This window comes from Vipera ursinii, assembly GCF_947247035.1.
Source record: "Vipera ursinii genome assembly, chromosome: Z".
Lineage (NCBI taxonomy): Eukaryota > Metazoa > Chordata > Lepidosauria > Squamata > Viperidae > Vipera > Vipera ursinii.
The window spans coordinates 22,046,017-22,068,961 of NC_139517.1; the positions used below are offsets into that span (position 1 = coordinate 22,046,017).

Below are 22,945 nucleotides of genomic sequence, written 5' to 3' on the forward strand. Positions count from 1 at the left end.
CCCAAGACCCAGGTCCAAAACACATGCACTTAAAAAGAATAATTTCATGTCCACAAATTGATTACAGAACTGAATTCTGTTTAGCTTCCTTCCACACACACACACACAAAATGTGTTTCTGATTATTTCCAGCTCTGTTCACTGTAGTTTAAAGTACACAGAGTCAATTTTGTTTCTGCAAATCAGAAATTCTTCTTGATCTCAACTCTCTCAGAGGTCCACTTCTACCACCCATTTCTCAAACTTAATGCCATTTCAAACAGTAACAATTTTCAATGGAGGCAAGGCACTGTAAACTTTCCGGGATGGTGCAAAGCTGCTCAAAGCACGATGATCCTTCACTTCTTTTATCATCTCTTGCTCACTTCTTCTTAAATATCAACAGTAACCATGAGCTTTTTTCTAAGAACTGCCTGGTTTATTCAGATCAGGATTTTACATCTGCACTTTGTTCTTAAAAGCAATCAGATCTTAAGCCCAGAGAATGACACTAGTGAGCAAGCGGGCATCTTATTCTTTATTTTTATTACTACCAAAAAAATTGTATCTTTCATTTGACTTAAAAGTTGCAAACTATTCTTTTTTTATAAATCAGACTACTGCTGATTTAGCTTCCTAGCCTGACTTTTGAGAACAACTTTCTTCTTACTCATAAATACTGGCTGCCGTTCTAAACAGAAATTATTTAAATTGCTTATCTCCACGGTCCTGGAGCTCAAAAAACAATGTAGGCTGTCAGCCAGATGTCCAGGTAAAAACAATTCCTTTCCACTCTTACAAACGCTAGAAGTATTGCTAGTCAATCATATCTGACTTCATGAATTTGCTTTGTAAATGTTTCTCAGAATGTAATAAATTTTACAAATATAAAACCATGTTCATTTTTAATTATTAATATATTCTTATTAAAAGAGTATTCCTAATGAAGAGTTCCTTTGTTATAAATGCAACGGGATCTGTTATTTTCTCTTTAAATTACTCTTTATTTCCATATATATTTCTGGCTCACTCATCTTTGGAAAGCCTTAACTTAAACTTAAATATTGTTGGGTTATTCACACACCATTGGTTATCATAATTACACTTCTGCAAATGTTTGCATACTCAGGAGTGGTTTCCATGGTGAAAAAGAAACCTTGAAAAATTACCTATGAACTGTCCTTGTTGAATAATTGTAGTGCTTTTTTCTTTAATAAATATTCACAATAAATTCTATCCCTTAAATACTTTGGGTTGCCACCATAATGGCTGAATTATGCACAGAATCATTGGAAATTCTTTTATATCTGGCCAAATATACAGTGGGTTCATGCATTATACTAAGCTATAATACATTTTGTTTAGTTTGGGCTTAGCATTCTGGATAAACTCAGTCCCTGTGGTTTGCAAAATAGGCATGCTTCACTACATCATGGTATAACAAACCAGCGATTGTGTTTATGCAACAAGCTAATCACATTTTAGCTAAATATGTGTTAACCCATATTATTTATTAGTTTATTCAGGGTTGTCTTTCCTGACTTGAAATAGCATTCTCAAACCTCAGGTATACACATTGCTTTTTCTACGTGTTGTCTGTCCTCTGCTCCTTTTCACTTTGGTTGCAACTTGGCCCTTCCTTCCTTCAAGACCTATGCTCTGCCATAAGTTATGGTTTTGTTTTTTGACATCTCAAGCACTGAAGCAAGGTGTAGTCCTGTAAAGAGTCTATGAGCACAGCCTAATCACACAAGTCACAATATGGGTAGCTGTACTTTTAGTGTGCCTAGTTAACCAAAGAGAATCTGGCTAGTAGGACCAAACTAGATGGTCTACAAACATGTGAAAGAAAACTTCAAGAGTTAGGCAGCTTGGTCCATGCGTATTGGGGTGAAGAGAGTACAAACTGGAGACAAAGCAGAGTGAAGACATACTTGATCCATTTCCCCACTACCCATTTCTGGGTTCTAGCTCTTTCTCCCCAAAATATTTTCTTTCCCATCACTATTAGACCCCCAAGATTACCTCACCCATGCACTCCAGTTCCCAGAACTAGGAAAACAGCTGGTGGGGATCTGTAATAAAGAAGTACCAAATGAGGGGGAAGAAAAAATGTTTCTGTTTTGCTTCCAAAGTACTCATTTGAGATAATTTATGTCTTTTCCAGAGATTTGTTCCTTTTTAAAAAAAATATTGAATGAAAACTAACTCCACCTCCAGATCAATTTTCTTGTAATTTTTTTCAAAAGGACTTGTTTCCCCTGGATTATCTACATCCTGAAGGGCTTAAAATTATTCTGTTTAAAACAATCAACTTTAGTTCAACTAAAAGAATAGCCTGATCCAGACTCAGTGGTGAGATCATCTCTCTCCTAAAATCCACCTTTTCAGATGCTTGATTTACCCCGCTCTTCGAAAACAGAAAAGTATTTTTCTTCATGAGTGTAATCAATAAACTTAAGCATGCTGTTAAGGGACAGGGGAGGAAAACACAAAGCCAAATGAAAAACAAAGCAAAGCTCAGCATTAAATCAAATCAGACAGCATGGTGTTTAAAGGGGGAGAAACAGGCTGAAGATCCATGAGCTCACTGCCATGGTCTCAGGCCAGTCATTATCTTTCAGCTCAATCTACCTCACAGGGTTGTTGTTGGAGACAAAAAACGAAAAAGCATGCGTTCTTGGGCTTCCAAAGTAGAGGCAGAATATAAAGGCAACAGGCAAATACTTAATAAATAAAAGCTATAGCAGATTTCATCTGATATTAAAGATGCAGAAACACAAATATTGCTTGCTAATCATCAGTGCGAAGAAAAAGCTTCAAAACAGCTCACAATTATATTTCTGTATTCCATGTTAATTAATCCAAGGTAATTTCTAATTCCCCATTAAGAACTACAAAAGACAGTCCGGGCTTCATCTTTTCATTCATATAAGCATGCTCGGGGGGGGGGGGAGAGGAATCCATTTCTTTGATTATTTTGATGAAAGAGCAGAATCGCTACATCCGCTTGAGCCAGTTCCATCACTAGCCCTTACTTACGATTAAACATGGTTAATTAACCTTCGGCGGTACATTGCCCCAAGATAATAACTCCCTCCGATTCCCTCGGGAGTTAATGGTTTCTTACAACAAGCGAGACTAGAACACCCGCCCCGCGTCTCCATTCCGCACCAACGAGGTCCCACAGCTCTTGTCCAGCGCTCGTGTCAGTCCTTGAAGGTGACCGGGCGGAATTCCTTTCCCATATCTGCCATTCCCCACAACAAGGCATCACAATGCCCACCCCTCTTTTGCGATCGCCAGCAGGCCGTGTTACCTCTCCCCGCCCTCCCCTCTGCCCGGGAGAATCGCGCAAAAGCTCAAGCTCACCATGGCGCAGGCAGGCGGACGCACAGACGGGACGGGCTCGCCTGATCTGTGGCTGCCGCCTCCAGTCGAGATTCCGCGCGTTGCGCCCCCCTTCCCCGCCTCGGCCTGCTAGCCCAGCCTGGAGCCACCCCCTGGCAAAAATCCCGGCCCCCGACGCCGCGTCTGCCTGCAGCTGCAGTCCCCGCCGGAGCCCGGGCAAGGGCACGTGGAGACGCGACTGCGGCAGCAGCACTGAGTCGATGGGGGGGGAAAGGAGAGGAGGGGGAAACCAGGCTCGGACGTCGCTCTTGCTCTCCGCCTCCTCCAAGTACCCTTGAGAGCAGAGCCGCGAGTCCTTCCCAGAAGATCTCAGCTCGGTTGGGAGCCGCCACTCCAGACGGTTCACTCGGCGCTCCACGTTGCGTCGGAGGTAGTTAGGGGGAGTGCCTCTGAGCTTGTGCAGAGCGCATTTCTCTCGGATCAGAGGAAACGGTGGTCCACGCTCTGTGTTTGGCAAGCAGGGTTAAAAGACCTGCGTCACGCCAGGCGGATTACATTCGGGCAATTTTCTGAAACCCAAACTTAACTGTCTTTGTTTTCTTTGTGAAAGAAATTTTTAAAAAATGTTTTAGGTAAACCCTATCTTTGGAGAGTCAGTGTGGTGCAGTAGTTAGAGGATGGAATTTGGAGGGGAAACCAAATCCACAACTTGTTGCAGCCAGTGGCTGGGCTCTCACAACAACTTAACCTGGTTACTTAGTTCATTTTGTGGATTTCTGCAATGAATCGTGACTTAACTGAAGCCAAACCCAACCTGAGTAATTAAAACACCTGAAGTGCACACATAATAGCTTCTCTAAAGCAGCAGCCAGGCCTTTATATCAATTGGTTGTGAGCAAAACCCTGAGGAAAAACTGTGATTCAGTTGTTGGAGGCTTAGTGTGTTGTATAAACCCACTGGTTTCTAAACTACTATTGTTAAGGTGTGTGATATGAACCATTTTTTTGGTGAATCCCAGCAAAACCACGATTTAGATTTTGTGTAACAAAACCAACATCTCTCAGTCTAATCTACTGTACTTTGCAAAGATGTTGGGATGATATAGTGGGGAGCAGAACGTGTACTCTGCATTTAGTTCTTAGGAGATGAAATATAAATGTAATTGTAAAGAAATGTTCTTAAGTGGAGCTGCTTTGAAAATTGCTCGTTCCGTTGCTTTTAGGTAGTGTTTGAATTACTGTAAGCCAGAGGTGGCTGTCTCCTTGGTTACCGTTGTTGGGCAGCAGGTAAAAAAGGACAGGTTACTGCACTTTTAATAGCTGTGTAAAAAAAAAAATCAGGAACACTTTAACATGCTTGCTAAATGAGGTTAATGCCAGAGTGTACAAGCCAGGATTTGCTTCTAAGCACCAAGAAGCATGCTGAGGACCATCCACTTAAACAAAAAATATAATTTGACTTCTTTTAAAATGCAGGATCAATAATATGACCACTACCATGATTATTTAATCAGTGGGTTAGGACGCTGAGCTAGTCGATCAGAAGGTCGGCAGTTTGGCGGGTCGAATCCCGAGTGCCGCGCAACAGAGTGAGCGCCTGTTACTCGTCCCAGCTTCTGCCAACCTAGCAGTTCGAAAGCACGTAAAAATGCAAGTAGAAAAATAGGGACCACTCCGGTGGGAAGGTAACAGCGTTCCGTGCACCTTTGGCGTCTAGTCATGCCGGCCACATGACCACGGAGACGTCCTTGGACAAGCGCTGGCTCTTCGGCTTTGAAACGGAGATGAGCACCAGCCCCTAAAGTCGGAAACGACTAGCACGCACATGTGGGGGAACCTTTACCTTTACCTTTAATCCCATTTATCAGTTTCATTCCTAAAGCTGGACAACACAGGCAGTCCTCAAGTTACAACATTCATTTAGTGACCATTCAAAGTTACAACAGCACTGGAAAAGGTGACTTATGATCATTTTTTCACTTACAACTGTTGCAGCAGTCCCCATGGTCATGTGATGAAAATTGAAACACTTGGCAACTGACTTCTTAGCTGTGGCAAGAAAAGTCGTAAAATGGGACAAAATTGTCTTAACAAATGTTCCACTTAGCGATAGAAATTTTGGGCTCAATTGTGGTAATAAGTCGAGGATTAACTATAATGTTTGGAGGTACTCTGGGAGGCAAATTTATTGGGGTCAAAACCTTTTCACTCCTCAAATACTAAACCTGCCTGCTATACTTCAAACTAGTGGTTCTCAAATCTGGGTAAATTATCCAACATTGGGTAAAGGTTGTTTTTTTTCTTTGGGTAAAGGTACTCAAACCCATTAACTCGAGGGTCTTCAAACTTTGCCCTTTTATGACTTGTGGACTTCAACCAGCATGCCTGGCTGAGGAATTCTGGGAGTTGAAGTCTACAAGTCATAAAAGAGCCAAGTTTGAAGACCTCTGCATTAGCTGATCACAACAGGGACATTTAAGCTGATTTAAAGTGTTTTACCTACATTGGGTAAAAATGACTTCTGTTATAGTTTGGGACAATGAAGGAAAAGGTTTGGGAAGCAGCACTTTAGGTTTTGATCTTCAGACTACTAAAGCAGGGATTCCCAAAGAGCTATCAGGTCTAGGGAAGTGGACCAGATGGTTGGCTTGCTCACTACACCTCTCTGCATGTACCAAGAGACAGGTGGATAGGACCCATTCACAAGGGTGTCAGGATCAAAAAACACAAGACTGCAGTCAAAGTCCTGCCTCATTTTTAGGTATACAATTTTCAGTAGTGCAGTTGTAATCATCATGTAGATTTTGGGATCACCCCTTTGCACCCCTCAGTCTCTTCCTCTGGGTGCCCAGCAGTCAGTTGGTTGGTGAAAAATGGATCAAGGTTTTAAAAGTGGATCATTGAAGCAAAGGAGTGCTACTGGTAGTAGCAACATTACCAACACTCGGAGAACTGAAGTACTGAACAGATCATGAATGTGCGTCTACATGTGTTGTCCCAAGTGTAATCCCATACCACAATTCCCCAAAGTACAAATAGGAGATACCATGATAAATATCTAAAAATGGGTTTTCATGAGGAATGAGGATCTCTTGCTTCAAAGCCTTTTGCACTTCAACCAGTAAGTCTGTTAAGGAATTATGGTTTATTATGGCATGAAGTACATAATTCAATTAGTAAGTAAATAATTTTCAAGGAATAATTTAGTTTTAAAGGCTCTTTAAAAATGAAAGGAAGAAATACACAAATGCAATCATAATTAACATTACTTATTTGTGGGGGGAGAACTCTGGAAGGCAAAAAAAATGTGTGGGAAAGTGTTTAACTGGCTGGAACCCACCTTTGTTCAATGTTTATTTAGTCCACGGTTACAGGATGTCTGAGATACGTTGCACTATGGTTAAGTGGTTTTAATGAACATTTACAAATCCACAATCATACCACATTTATTTATACCAGAACTATTAATACCTGGGTGACATCCAAAGCATCAACCCTGAAGGGTGAAGGCACGGGGTTTCTTTTGACCAGGCATTTTGTCCTAAAAGTTGCCAGCTGCCTTTTTCCAGATTGTCTATAAATTTCTTTTTTGTTTATCTTAAATATTTGGCAGAGATACACTTCCTCTGAACGTGGAAGTTGGTTTAGAAAAGGTGTAACAAGTGCAGAAGGATTTGAGTAAAAAGAAATAAAATTCCAAAATTGTCTTCTAGGTGATTTAAGTGATTGTTATCCAAAAAAGTAAATTAACTTCTACAACAGTTTTTAATCTTTTTAAACTTTCCGATCTGGGTTTGCCAATGCAGAATCACAACTAACCTACATAGCTATAGGATAAATGGTACAAGTTCTAAATTAAATTTTGTTCTCCAATTTCTAGAAATTAACTGCTGGGCCACACACAGACACTTTTATACAGACCAACACTGTTTCAGTATATGTCAATAGGAGGGAGGGGCTACTTTTTTCAAGGTTTTTCTTTTAGCGTCTGTTTGGATTGGGGTGGGGGGTGGGAATATAAAGCAAAGGAACTAAACTTTCCAGTCTATTTGGTTCCAGCTGGGCTAAGCCCAAAATGAAAGGAGGACAGGGTGGAATAAGGATTTTTATACCCAACAAGCTGGCAGTTGCAGAGAAAGTCAAATGACTTTGCTTTTATCAGAGTCCAGACTTTCAATAAGAAGAATGAATACGTTTAAGGAGTATTTTTGTTTTATTAAAATCCTATAGGCAGGAAAGGCAGACGGTGAAGTAAAGCCAGCTTTCTGCCAACCCAGTTGGGCCTCCTAACCTTCCCCCTTCCTACAGCCCCCCTTGCCTGCCCACTCATTTCCTGCCAGTGACATGTAGCCCCTTCTGTATGTAGGTTCTGCATGGAGGTTTTTTGCCTTGGTTCCCCTTTTCAACACTGATTCCCTGCTGCTCAGCTCCCGTTCACCTCCATCCCCATAGACTGTACCACTTACATCCATTCTTCCCTTAATTTAATCTTAAGGAATACGGAAGAAGCTGTTCCTGCAAACAGTATGAATAACAGGGTACATGAAAACCACATTGCCAGGACCTACATATGATTAGTGTCATGATGGTTGTAGCAATTCTAATGCCTACTAAAATTGTTGTTTTTCTTTTGCTTGTCTTCCCCTACGACAGAATAAGTTAATTCTGCTTACTCTGCACTTTGGATGTTGGCTGTATTCATATTTCCACTTGCTATTCACTGCTTGCTTTAATGACATTTGTTTTGAAAGGGGGAGGGGAACCTAGATCCATTTTTTTTCCTTGCAGTGGAATCCAGGGTAGACTACAAGTTGGAAATCTAGGCAGCTACAGATAGTCCGTGACTTAATGACTCCAGTTGCAACCAGAATTTCCATTGCTAAGCAAGGTGGTTTTTTAAGCAAGTCATGCCTGATTTTACAAACTTTTTTTGCCATGGTTGTTAAGCAAATCACTGCAGTTGTTGAATGAATCATACAGTTGCTAAGCGAATCCAGTTTCCCCCATTGTTGGAAGAGAACTGGGGAGGGCCCAAATGATAATCACATTTTTGAGACATTGCAACTATGCAAATACATGCCAGTTGGCAAGCATCTGGATTTTGTTCATGTGGCTGTGGGGATGCTATGACAATCTTAAGCGCAAGACTGGTGGTAAGTTACTTCTTTCAGTCTTATTGTAACTTTGAATGGTTATAAATCAAGAACTACCTACACTGACTGTGCTATACATTGTTTAGCTCCTTCAAGGTTCTGTTGTAAATGCCCTTGCACAGGTATGTCATATGCATCCTTGTGTCCCTCACATTCCGTTTCCTAAACAACCTATTCCTCTGAGCATATTTAAACTGTTTTTCCTTAGTCTTCTGAGTCACTGTTGTAGCAACAAGCCATCAGGAGTAGAGAAAACATCTTCTCATAGTAAGAGGTAAGCTCCAACATTTTTAAGTTCAAGAATCAAGTTTTCTTCCAAAATTGCTGTCCGCTCTAACTTACTCCCAGGGGAAGTTTTCTTCTCTGCATCTTTTGTTGGTAAATCAAAGAATTCAGACTGTGCCATGGTAAAATGAGACTTCCAGTCTCCACAAATACCTGGAAAATAAGATTGGGGGAAAAAATGCACTAAGTGAAAATATTCTTGATCCTGAAGCTCTTTATAAAGGTCCTTCAAACTGAGTTACACTTGTGATGGCTATATGGAGATGTCCCTCTAGTCTCCTTGGCAACAAAACAGAACAAAATAGTCTGTCTGCCTTCTTGTGAGATGCTTGAGAAGTGTAACTATAAGATCTCTTCATAAGCATCTCCAGAAATAAGTCATATATTAAAATTTGATTTGCACCATGTGCAAGACTGAAATGTGGTTGGTTAGTTTGTGATTTAGTATGTTATGCAAATCCAGCCTGTAGAGTTAATTTATGGTTCAGTATATTAAGGGAAACTAGGGAATGAGTTAGGTCAATAAACCATGGTTCAGTTAACCTTGAATTATTATGCCATATAAACAGCCTAAAATGTATCCAAACATTGTGCTTGTTAGACCAGAACAAAGCACTTGCCTACCAGCTCTCCTTGTAAATAAATACAATATATTGTGCAAAACCACCATGTTTATAGAACTAGGGAGTCAAGAGTTTTTACTTGGATATCTTATTTAACATTAGACAGTGCCCAAGCAGTCTGAAACTCCTGAATTGGTTTGTTTTGCTGCCCTATTATCACTTATTACAGTGCTGTTCCCCACCTAGATTTTAATGGTTGTAGTTACATCTAATCTTTCCTCCATTATTTAGTCTGGCATTCATAAAGAGAAATATTTTTCAATGATATTTATCTCCTCTTCTTGCTGACTTGGTGAAGATTCTCCAATGATGGTACATCCTGTTTCTGCTCCCCTGCCCCTAAATCTAATGCCCTGTGATACCAGAACAGGGTAGATAAAACAATATCCTTCACAGGTTTCAAATTTCAGCTCCTATCAGTTGGGTATAGCCAATGAAAAGACAGTCCCAAAGAGCTGGAAGACACTTAGTTATCTACTCCAAATATTCATACACAAGGTACATGCAACACATTACCATGTCCCCCTTACCCCTGAATATTTTGCTGCATAATTTTTACACTACATTGCAGCTCTGCACTGTGGCTTACTATTGGTAACTGCAAAATAATATATAAAATTATTGGTTGCCGGCCTGGCCTGTTTCTGTTCATGCTCCTTCTCCAGTTCTTCAAGTTCATGAAAACCTACAACATAATTTCTCTGAGGGAGGTCCCCTTGTCTTGGTCCATAACATCCTTAGGAAACATTGTTCAGTTGTACATGTTGTTCCTCATGGCTTCAGAGGAGGCTTTTTGCATTACTAAGGTGACAGCTGTCTTATCCAGGTCCTTTCCCAGAAAATGGCAAAGGTGTCATTGCCACATAGCTGCTAAGACAGAGCAAGATAGGAAACTAGACGAGAAAACTAGGTAGTAGAAAATGACTGACTTTCTGGGAAGTCTCAAGTCTAGAAATTTGGGTATTTTTAAATGATCATGAAGTTTTCACTCAGTACAGTATTAACAACTGCACTGTATAGATGTAAAATTATACAATTTACTTATCCTGATTAAAACTGATCTATTAGATCAGCAGCCCCCAACGTTTTGGGCCCCAGGGACCGGTTCCATCGAGAAAGGTTTTTCTGCAGCCCAGAGGGGGCATGGTTTGTGCACACCGGTTTCTGGCATGCGGGGATTGGGGACCCCTGTATTAGATAATGGTCCGTCTTGATCCAAGGCAACTTTCTATGTCATCAAATAGTGAAATCTCTTATTTCCAGGAAAACATTTTAGAATTCTATTTTTTACTTTGATAAAATATACTTGGTTATTTATGTCAATGAACCAATTCAAGAGGTTTACAGGTGAAACTCGAAAAATTAGAATATCGTGCAAAAGTTCATTTATTTCAGTAATGCAACTTAAAAGGGGAAACTAATATATGAGATAGACTCATTACATGCAAAGCAAGATAGTTCAAGCCCTGATTTGTCATAATTGTGATGATTATGGTGTACAGCTCATGAAAACCCCAAATCCACAATCTCAGAAAATTAGAATATTACATGCAATCAATGAAACAAGGAGTGTACATAGAACAATATCGGACCTCTGAAAAGTATAAGCATGCATATGTACTCAGTACTTGGTTTGGGCCCCTTTTGCAGCAATTACTGCCTCAATGCGGCATGGCACGGAAGCTATCAGCCTGTGGCACTGCTGAGGTGTTATGGAAGACCAGGATGCTTCAATAGCGGCCTTCAGCTCTTCTGCATTGTTCGGTCTCATGTCTCTCATCTTTCTCTTGGCAATGCCCCATAGATTCTCTATGGGGTTCAGGTCAGGCGAGTTTGCTGGCCAATCAACCACGGTAATCCCACGGTCATTGAACCAGGTTTTGGTGCTTTTGGCAGTGTGGGCAGGTGCCAAGTCCTGCTGGAAAATGAAGTCAGCTCGTCTGCGGAAGGAAGCATGAAGTGCTCCAAAATCTCCTGGTAGATGGCTGTGTTGACCATGGACTTAATGAAGCACAGTGGACCAACACCAGCAGATGACATGGCTCCCCAAATCAACACAGACTGTGGAAACTTCACACGACTTCAAGCATCTTGCAGTGTGTGCCTCTCTATTCTTCCTCCAGACTCTGGGTCCTTGGTTTCCAAATGAGATGCAAAAGTTGCTCTCATCAGAAAAGAGGACTTTGGACCACTGAGCAAAAGACCAGGTCTGTTTTTCTTTAGCCCAGGTAAGACGCTTCTGATGTTGTTTGTTGTTCAGGAGCGGCTTAACAAGAGGAATACGACATTTGAAGCCCATGTCCAGGATCCGTCTGTTGTGTGGTGGCTCTTGATGCACTGACTCCAACCTCACCTCCCCAAACCTCCCCAAACTTCGGCAGGTCTCCGGACGGCGGTGGCTTGGGAGAGGTGCGCGCAATCCCGGAAGCACCAAAGCCTCGGCCGCGCACAAGTCCTCGGTAAGTTTTTTTGTTGACTGGAGTATAAGCCGAAGTGGAATTTTTCAGCCCAAAAAGTGGGCTGAAAAATTTGGCTTATACTCAAGTATATACGGTAAGCCATAACACCTGCAAAGGGTTCCTGAGCCTTTAAATGGTCTCTCAGTCTGGTTCAGTAGGAATCACAATCATGGGGACAGTTGTGCAGAAAACCATCATTGACACCCTCCATAAGGAGAGAAAGCCTCAAAAGGTAATTGCAAAAGAAGTTGGATGTTCCCAAAGTGCTGTATCAAAGCACATTAATAGAAAGTTATGTGGAAGGGAAAAGTGTGGAAGAAAAAGGTGCACAAGCAGCAGGGATGACCGCAGCCTGGAGAGGATTGTCAGGAAAAGGCCATTCAAAAGTGTTGGGGACTTTCACGGAGATCCGGAGACCTGCCGACGTTTGGGGAGGTTTGGGGAGGTGCCCAAACCTCCCCAAACGTCAGCAGGTCTCCGGATCTCCTCCCCAAACCTCCCCAAACGTCGGCAGGTCTCCGGATCTCCGTGCCTTGCCTGCCTGCTTCTTTCCGCTGCGGAAAGAAGCAGGCAGGCAGGGCACGGAGATCCGGAGACCTGCTGACGTTTGGGGAGGTTTGGGGAGGTGCGCGCGCACCTCCCCAAATCTCCCCAAACTTCGTCAGGTCTCCGGACGGCGGCGGCTTGGGAGAGGTGCGCGCGATCCTGGAAGCACCGAAGCCTCGGCCGCGCGCAAGTCCTCAGTAAGCTCCGGGCGGTCACTTGCTTCGTGTCTCCTGAGGGAAGGGGGGGCGACTGGAGCGGGCGTGTTTCCTCGCCTGCTGGGCGCCGCGATTTGCCCGGGGAACGCGTGGGCCCCGAATGGCAGCGTGGAGCGAGGAAGCGGACAGCCAGGGCTTCCCCGAGAGCCGCGGCCACACAGGGTATTCCTGTGTATTCAGGCTTGCAAAATGGCGGATCGAGCCTCTGCTGGCGGCGGAGGCTTGCAGAACGGCGGATCGGCTTATACTCGAGTCACGAACTTTTTCCAGTTTTTGGGGGTGAAAATGGGGGTCTCGGCTTATACTCGAGTCGGCTTATACTCAAGTATATACGGTAATTAGCTGATTAGAGTGGGACACTTTGAGCCTAGAATATTGCACGTTTTCACAATATTCTAATTTTCTGAGATTGTGGATTTGGGGTTTTCATGAGCTGTATGCCATAATCATCACCATTATGACAAATCAGGGCTTGAACTATCTTGCTTTGTATGTAATGAGTCTATCTCATATATTAGTTTCCCCTTTTAAGTTGCATTACTGAAATAAATGAACTTTTGCACGATATTCTAATTTTTCGAGTTTCACCTGTAGCAATGGTCCATCCAGAATGCAAGATTGTAAATTTGGATCCACCTCATTAGGTAAAAAAATGATGAACTTTCCATCCTGTGCAAAGTTACATGTTGAAGATGGAGCTTGATATTCCCAGCCAGATGCCAGGGTTCATCCAGAGAGATAGTACAAAGACAAAGGCAGAAAGTCCTGCCATAAAGTATGAAAACTCCACCCACTTAACTAGAAAGCATGGTATTCACTATATAGCTAGACTACAATTCCCATAAGACATCTGTTGAGGAAATAACGTTTAAGCCTGTAAATGCTACATGTTCTTACATACAATGCTGCTAGGGTGCTTTATTAACCCTGTAAATGTTGTGTACATTAACACAGTTCTTAATTCCTAAACTAGATATAAAATGAAGTAGCTGAATGTATACTGGTCCAGCACAAAATCCAATTTCCCAACTCTAGCTAAAGTGGCCAGTAGGATCACCAATTGGTTTTTCTATATAAGGTTAAAAAAAGATAAAGAAATCTCTCTGAATTTTACTCCACTAGGGCATGATGCTCATCTCCATTTCAAGGCCATTAAGCCAGCACTGTCGGAAGACATTTCCATGGTGATGTGGCCAGCATGTCATGGAGCACTGTTACCTTCCCCCAAAGTAGTACCTATTTATCTACTTACATTTACATGCTTTCAAACTGCTAAGTTGGCAGGAACTGAGGTAAGAAAAAGGAGCTCACCCCGTTACATAGAGCTTGGGTCTCGAATCTTGGCTGCTGGCTTTCTAGCCAACAAACCCAGTGTCTTAACTACTGAGCCACTGTGCTGCCCCTTCTATTTCAGGAACAATCTGTATATCATAAAATGAAATTTGCAAATTTTAGTTCTAACATGTCTTCAGTTAAAATAGTCTTAGGGTACAAAATTATTATTTGTGCTGAAAAATTATGGATGCATTCTGTAAGTTAGCCCATTTGAGGTATCTTGACTGAAACAAAATTGTTCCATGATGCACCGTTTCACCCATTTAAAGGTTACTGACATGAGAATTTTAGCAGAATACAGAAGGCATATGGCTATAACTTCATGACACACATATCATTTCTCTCCTCCTGCCCTCCTGTAGATGCCTACACTGATATCCAATTACCTTCCAGTATTGGCAGGGAATATCACTCATCCTTTCCAAATTGGTCAGGAACTTTGGCTTGGTTGCCACAGTTTCACAGTTAACAGGACTCTAGTTTTCATTTCCACTCATCTGCAGCAGTTTTTCAGTCTAATTAATTAGGATTTTAGAACTGCTCTGCATTTGCCTGGATTCTAGTGTTTGCACATCATGGCTCATCAGATGAGCATAGTATAATCCAAATAAATTCTGGCCATTTATGTATAAAAAAACTAACCTTCTTTTGCCTCACTGCTGAGTTATAGCATTTATAAAAATCCACCACTGATCCAATTAAATGTGCTGTGGGAGTCCAAACTTTCTTTCTTTTTCCTCCTTTTTCTTTTTTGCATGCATCCATTTTTAAATTCGAAAAACTTGTCTGAAAAATTCCTTTAAACGCCCCAGTTTAAAGACAGCTCATGGTTAAACACAGAGCTTGTTGTAGCAAAATTTGAATTAAACACAGAATGTGCAAGTTCATTACAAGATACTATTCATACAGTATAATGCAATAATATTGTTCCGGCTTACATACAAATTTAACTTAAGGACAGACCTTGGGCACTGAATTTGTTCTTAAACTGGGGGCTAGCTGTATTTCAGTTCCATAACATCTATTTAAATGGCACTAACATATACAAACAATATGAAAGTCCATCTCTAGTCAATTGCAAGGAGCAGACACTTTCAGCCCATGGGTCCAGATTATGTTGCCACCCTATTTGATCAACAGTACTTTAAGCAAATCTCTCTCATGACAGCATCTAGTTGACTTCTTTTGGGGGCTAATGTGTGAAGTGATTCCAGCATCTGCACTTGTAAGCTATCCAGTTAAAGTGCTCATGATGTCAGTTCTGTCATGATATACTGTTGTTGTTTGTTGTTAGCTGCGAAGTTGTGTCCGACCCATTGCGGCCCTATGGACAACATTCCTCCAGGCCTTCCTGTCCTCTACCATCTTCTGGAGTCCATTTAAGCTTACACCTAGTGCTTCAGTGACTCCATCCAGCCACCTCATTCTCTGTCGTCCCTTTCTTCTATTGCCCTCAATCTTTCCCAGCATTAGCTCTTCTCCAGTGAGTCCTTCCTTCTCATTAGGTGGCCAAAGTATTTGAGTTTTAGCTTCACGATCTGGCCTTCTAAAGAGCAGTCAGGGTTGATCTCCTCTAGGACTGACCGGTTTGATCGCCTTGCAGTCCAAGGGACTCGCAGGAGTCTTCTCCAGCACCAGAGTTCAAAGGCTTCAATTCTTTGGCGCTCAGCCTTTCTTATGGTCCAACTTTCACTGCCATACATTGCAACTGGGAAGACCATAGCCTTGACTATACGCACTTTTGTTGACAGGGTGATATCTCATGATATACTATCAATTGGTAAATAGAAAATAAGTTGCCTTATATAAATTCCCCTTCTATACCATCTAGCTCTCAGGACTTTGGAATGTGGATTATGGTCCTCATTAACCTTACACTGAGAAAAATGCCAAGGATTTAGTAGAACATACAACATCTTTGACCTGGCTATTCACTAAAGTTTTAAATCAAAGGGGCAGAGTATTAAGCTTGTACACCATATGCAGTTTCTAAATTCTTGGATTAGTTTACAAAGCCCTCCCAGCAACTGCCACATAAATTTGTAGTTTGTTTAAAATGGAAAGAGAAAATTACTAAATGCACAAGAGGTACTCATATTAAGCTCAATTAATCTAAATTTAAATGACTTAAAAGTCAAATTTAATTTTTGTCCTGGCCCCACCTACTTTTGAAATATGGTTTCTGGCACACCACTCCAAGATTACATGCAGCCCTCAGGTCAGAAAAAAAATGTGCAAGGCTAAATATTAGGAAGAGATTCAAATCAAGGCTGTTCACCGTACTATTCCAAGGATTTGAAAGTGTAGGCATAAGCCAGAATGATGGCATGTGCATTATAACATAAGCATCAAATATTTTGAATAACACAACTTGCATCAGTTATATTGAGATGTCATGATATGCCTAAGGAAGTATATGTCATTCATGTCATTTGTGTGTTGATGTCATAATAGATTATCGGGAGTTGTAGAATATGCCCTTTGCTGATCCAATCCCTTAACCAGTTCCTTCTTTTACCAGACTTTGGGTGTTTGACATTGAGGATACCATTATCTTGTATTTGAAAGTTCTCTTTAGCAAAGACACTCCACAAAATTATATCCAAGGGAAATACATTCAATATACTGAGAAACCATCTCCTGTGAATGATAGTGGTGGTTCTTATGAGTTCTTTGAAGTCAAATAGGTAAAGGTAAAGGTTCCCCCACACATGCGTGCTAGTCGTTTCCAACTCTAGGGGCCGGTGCTCATTTCCATTTCAAAGCCGAAGAGCCAGCACTTGTCCGAGGACGTCTCCGTGGTTATGTGGCCGGCATGACTAGATGCCAAAGGTGCACGGAACGCTGTTACCTTCCCACCGTAGTGGTCCCTATTTTTCTACTTGCATTTTTCACGTGCTTTCGAACTGCTAGGTTGGCAGAAGCTGGGACGAGAAACAGTCGCTCAACTCTGTTACGCGGTACTCAGGATTTGACCCGCCAAACTGCCGACCTTCTGATCGACGAGCTCAGCGTCCTAACCCACTGAGCCACTGCGTCTCTGATTTGAAGTCAAATACAGATGATCAAATTTAGGGAACTGAGTTGCTAGATTTACACATTGCACAAAATCATCACTTGTTCAACCACAAGTTATTGAATCATTTATATGATTGGGCTCACATAATAAGCTAAGTCATAAATTATGGTTTTCCAAACTACAATGAATTGGTTTAGCCCAATAGGCTAACCAAAACCAAACCATATTAAGGATTAATATGTGAAAATGTGAAAATGTCAGAGTGGGATGGTCAAAGATGTGCTTCTTGAAGATTCATGCCAAAGTCAAGAATTGGAAGTCTCTTTACAAAAAAAAAACCAAAACATAACAAAAACGATGGAACAAGTCACAAAAGCTTTGGAATCATGCTTTCACAAGACAAGAGTCTCTGCAAGAAAGAAAACAGTTGCTGTTAAACTAAGCTGCTAAGTGTCTGCAGCTGTTGCCTCAGTCCTGCTTCATCTGCACAGGAGACAGAACATATTCAAGTTACTGTTTATACCATTTTTCTCTGATCTTTCACTTCGTTGTTCACCTCTGCCAAGTTATGTACTTTATCCTGAGTCCATGCATGTGACAAAATGGTCTGTATTCTCAATAGCCAGCAATACATTTTATGGTATTTTTAACACACAGTTGGTATATCTAACTAGAAGCATGCTTCCTTTGTAAAGCAAGAAGCAATAGAAAAACCAAGCAAAATGGTGTCACTCGCTTTTCCCCCTTGTCTTTATTCAAGTGCATGCATAAAAATATTTAATATTATCAAAAATGCATTTTTGCCTCATACACTATGGCTATTTTCTATTTTTTCCATTTTAGTATTTATATACATTCAAGCATCCACAAAAAAGAGCTATGGAATAACATCACCACTTTCCTTATCTTCCTAAGAGACAATTTACCTTTTTAAAATAACAAATGAAAGTTAAGAGAGGAATATAGAATATATCCAGTTGGGGCAGATACCTCTTATGACAGTGGTTAGGAACTTTGTTTTTAGCTAGAGACCACACATTTTCATGAATGAAGGCGAATATACGTGTCCCAGGATAATGTTGCAGGATCCAATCTGGGTCAGTCATCAGGACCAGTGGGTTTAGTCTTCTGAACTTTTGGACTCATTTTGGACCCCATCTTCAGGGAACTTCTCTCTAGCCTAGGCTAGGATCCTACCACATATTTTCCTTACTGTTACATGCAGCCTTTGAATAGCAGATAACCTACTCTTGCCTTAGAGCTATGACCTTTTGCCTTGCATATTGTAGGTCCCAGGAATGCAGAACAATGGAACATGAGCAGATTTTGAGTCAGCCTTAAACATGAGATTATATTCATGCTTTATATCGTTTTTCAAAGTTGGCAACTTTAGGATGTGTGGACTTCAACTTCCAGAATTTCCCAGACAATTAGATGGAGAATTTTGGGAATTGAAGGTGTGGGGAGTCAGCCCCCCCAGAGAAGGAAATATTAAAAGAGCAGGAAAATATATTTCCTCAAAGGATCTTAAAGAGGCAAAAAAGCATGCCCAGTTTTTTCTTAATAGCCCCAAGTCTCCCTCCCCCAAGCAGAAACCAGCTGTGTAGAAATGCAGATGTAAACCATTCAGGAAGGTTGAAGCTAGAAATTTAAGAAGACAAAGACACCTAAAATCTACCTACCCCACCCAAACACTAAGACAGGATATAATAGGATTAACCCACAGATGCCAAAGGGGCACACTCAGATTCAGGTCAAAATACATGACACAGGAAATACAAAGCCTCAAACAGGAACAGGAAACAACCTGAAGAGCCCCAGAGGGTATAAAAACCGACTCCCTACATGTGCTCTCTCTCTTTTCTTCCAGAGCCATCTTTTTGTCTGGCTCTCCTCTTCAATAAACTGCAATCTTCTTTCTAAAGCAGTCACCATGTTATTTATTCCCAGCTTGGACTGAACCATGATGAAGACTTTCCCTTCAACAAAGGCCACACAAAGTCACCAACTTTGAAAAACACTGCTTAATACTATACATGAAAAACAGAGGTGGCCAAAGCTATCTATTTGGTCCATTACAGATGGAGAATAATAAGTAGGGGATTGTGGACCAAGCCACAGCAACAAAAAAGGCAGAAACTTAAAAAGAAGTAAACTAAACTGCTATTGCACATACATACATACAACAGACATGTTCGAGGTAGTCCTTGAGTTACAAATGTAATGGAACCTGCCCATTCCATTCATAACTCGAGAATTCGTGGGATTGAATCTCGTACCTCAAAAGAAATCACTCGCTACTCATTAAGACACATTAAGTGCACATGAGGTATCTCGGGGGGGGAAGGCCACAGGGGGCTAGTGATGGAACAGCCCCCCAAGGCCTCCCTGACCCACTAAGATACTCATGCTTCCCCCTCCCTTCCTGCCGCACCGGACTCACTTACCTTGAAAAATCTGTCTCCTCTCCCCTCGCTACATTTTGAAGCTTGTGTGACTGCCATGATCTCTTTTCCAGAGAATTTGTGTTTGAATTTGTGCGATATTACGGCACCCAAGAGCTTCCATTGTTGGTGCAAAAAGCATTTCCAAGCTGACTCTCCTCTCCCTCAAAGGGAAAGAAACCGTGGCAGAGAGGACACAGATTTTGCAAGGTGAGTCTGGCACAACAGGAAGGGAGGGGGAAGCAGTGGGCAGTGTGTGTGGGGGAACAATAGGGTGAATGTTGCAGAGCTTCTGTGGTAGTTCATAAGGGCAAATGACTGCCGGGGTTTTGCAATATCCGTAATTTTGGGACTTGCTCATAAACACTAGGAGGCGCTGATCGTGTAACTTCAAACGAGCGTTAAATGAACTCTCGTAACTCGGGAATTACCTGTATTCATTCACTCACCTGTATAAAATGTCTCTTACAGAGGAGGGAAAAACTGCTATACGGACTTATCACAAGGGAAGCAGCTTCAAAAGCTAATAATTAACTAAACAGTTTGGCCAGAGTCCCTTCAGCCTAGCTGGCCTGATTTGAATAAAAATAAAAACAAAACAAGGCAAATGTGTGGGTGGAAAAACATGCATCAGATATTTTGAATCCCATTTGTAGGCAAGGCTTGTTGAAAGTGTTGCTTTGTCCCACCCTTTATGGTTAGAACTTGTGTTATTATTAACACCATTGCCGGACCTTTCTGTCCCAATCCTTCCTTATCCTACTTAATTCCCCCTCTATTCAACAGTGTACAATCTCCCAAAACAAAAACAAACTTCTACTTAAGTTTGCATTTTTGTAAATACAGCCAGTAACTCGAGGGCTTCAAAGACAACTTATGGATGTCTTCCCAGAGGTCCTACTGAATTTATGGTAATAAAATGTATTTTTTGGTAAATGGAGGAGATAAAATTGTATCTCCATTTTTTTCCACACATCCCACTAAGCTGTTTTGTCCTTTCACAATTTCTTAAATATGTATATTTTCTTGGTTTGTAAACCATCCACAATTAATAGGTTCCATCGTAAGTCAAACACAGATAAAACACATAGGTGGTTAGTCTTTAAAAGCAGTCTCATTCAAAAAGTACAAAAACTAGTAGAAGCAGCATCCTAGTAGCTGCTAGGACCATTTAAAGAAATGTGTAAATGTAAATATGTACCATAAATATTAGAGACATATGATTTATCTTCACAGGTTGCATATTACGTATCAAACTAATTTTTCTTCTAATTGGGAGGGAGGAATTTCCAAAAGGCACTGTGATTGTCTGCAAGGAATAGCTTTATGGTTGTCCTCCTATGATAAAGTTTTAAAAAAGTATTTCCAACATAGCTGAGAAACTTTTTGCCTTTGGGACTTTACACCCACATGCATAAAGGAACCAACAAAACAAAAGCTTCTTGTGATGAAAAAATTCTCCTTGAGGGTATAAGACTTCCCCTTAGCTCTTGGAAAATAGGAGATATTTGTGTTTTGAGTATGAAAAGATCACCATTTACAAGAGCTTGCTTTGAAATATCAAGGATTCAATTTCCGTCAGAAATATTTGTAGTGTTATAAAATTAGACTATTTCATTATACAATAATAATCCTTGATGGCTGCCACTTTGTTGGAAAATGTTATTTTGAATGTTTCTGTTTCCATAAACATTTCTTTCGATGTTACTTCCTCACATGCTCCTAATATCTTGATGTACTAAACACAATACATGTCTAGGGTTTTCATTAGAACACATTCCAATGGGCTCATTCAACACAGTAGAAGCCTTTCCCACGCCTGAGTGGAAATGTTCTCCACCCATCCTTCAGTTGACAGAAAAATTATATTGGCATGAAATTTTCTAAAGCCACTGCCAATCCCTATCCTGCCTCTATTGCTAACGCTTCAAGTCAGCACCAGTGCCTTTCAAAATAATTGGGGATAAAACTGAACAGATTTTCATGAACTTTGAGGCAATAAGGAGATAATTCTATTTTAACATTAGTACACCCAATGCTGTTTCTTTCATGGACTCAGTAACTTGAAGATGGATGAATGCCCCAACCAGTGTGCTGAGGAATTCTGGGAACTGAAATCTACAGCCTTAAGGTCACTGTGGTTGAGTAGAACTGGTTTAAGATGTACCCTTGATTTTTGGTCTTTGTAGGCTGTTCCGGAACCTTCTCAGCTGGAGTGGAATAGAAAACATTTGGAATTATAACCATCTGAGGTTAATTTACCCATGTTTTAATGGATACTTCTGTATCCAGTCCTTATTCCATCTTATTGTCTGCTCCTCCTCCACTCTCCAATAAGCAGACAAGTTATTATTGTCAGATAATGGTCTGCAGATGGTCATAAAAAGAAATTTCATGTTTAAGAACTTAATCTCCATGCCCTCTAGAGGAAAAATCTTGCATGTGTCTCATCTGTGACTGGAATACAGACACACCCAGCCGTACAAGCTAAGGGATAAAAGAATTTTAGCTCTATAATTGTGATGGTTCCATGTGAATACTGTTTTAGTATAACTATAGCTGAGTATGTTCAAAAATCACACTACACAGTTAACTTACTACCATTTATTTAGTGACTGAAATTACAATGGTACAATGACTGGTTTTCACACTTAACAACTTTTGCAGCATCCCTATGGTCACATGATCAAAATTTGGGTGCTTGGCAACTGGCATGTATTTATAACTGTTGCACTTTCTTGGGGTCATATGATCACTGTTTGTAACCTTTGCAGCAGGCTTCCAACAATCTGGGAAAGCCAGATTCACTTAATGACTGTATAGTTCACCTAACTGTTGTTTATAAAATGGGGCAAAAGTCATTTAACAACTGCTTGCTTGGCAACTTAAATTTTGGGCTCAATTATGATTGTAAGTCAAAGACTACCTGTAATCATCACCTTTTTATCTTAGTACAAGGTATATAGCTGGCCATTGTAACTTTATCTTACCAACTAAGGTTTAGAGCAATGAGTAACCTACCCAATGGCTTAATGGTTTGCTGTTATAATCTGCATACATATAAAACACACACAAAGAGGTGAGCTTTAGACTTAAACTGCCTCTCCTCTTCTTCTCTTCTGTGATAGATTATGTAGCTTCTAATTAGTCTGTATTTTTTAATTATAATAAACTTTTATCTGTGCTCAATAATAAATTAGTCTTTCCCAACAGAATCTCTTTCAGATGTGTGGAGCATCAACTTTTGGTCATAGTGATTGGGAATTATGAAATTTGAAATCTAATATATTGGAAGTACAAGAAAGAAAAAAGCTACCATGGATTATCTTCAAATAAGATCATATTCTAGATTTCTCAACCAAATGTGGTGTAGATATTGCAATTTATGAGTGGATCACAAGGACTGTCATAAAATGGCTGCTGAGAGGTACTGTTTCTTCACAAAGTAACTGCCACTAAGAGAAAGCAAAGCTGTGCAGTGCTTCAGATTCAACAGGAAAAAAAAGAGCACATAGTGGCACTTATGGAGCACCTGT

The 22,945-nt window shown here is 40.8% G+C and overlaps 1 protein-coding gene across 1 annotated transcript in view; it reads right to left on the reverse strand.

Annotated features, from left to right (window-relative positions):
• ARHGEF40 (Rho guanine nucleotide exchange factor 40) overlaps nucleotides 1-3,455 on the reverse strand; it is a 40,782-nt gene extending 37,327 nt beyond the window's left edge. Inside the window, exon 1 of the mRNA XM_083379189.1 lies at nucleotides 3,352-3,455. Within this exon, the coding sequence (XP_083235315.1) occupies nucleotides 3,352-3,354 (3 nt within the window). The 5' untranslated portion in view covers nucleotides 3,355-3,455. The remainder of the gene's footprint in view (nucleotides 1-3,351) is intronic.
• Nucleotides 3,456-22,945: the final 19,490 nt, after the last annotated feature.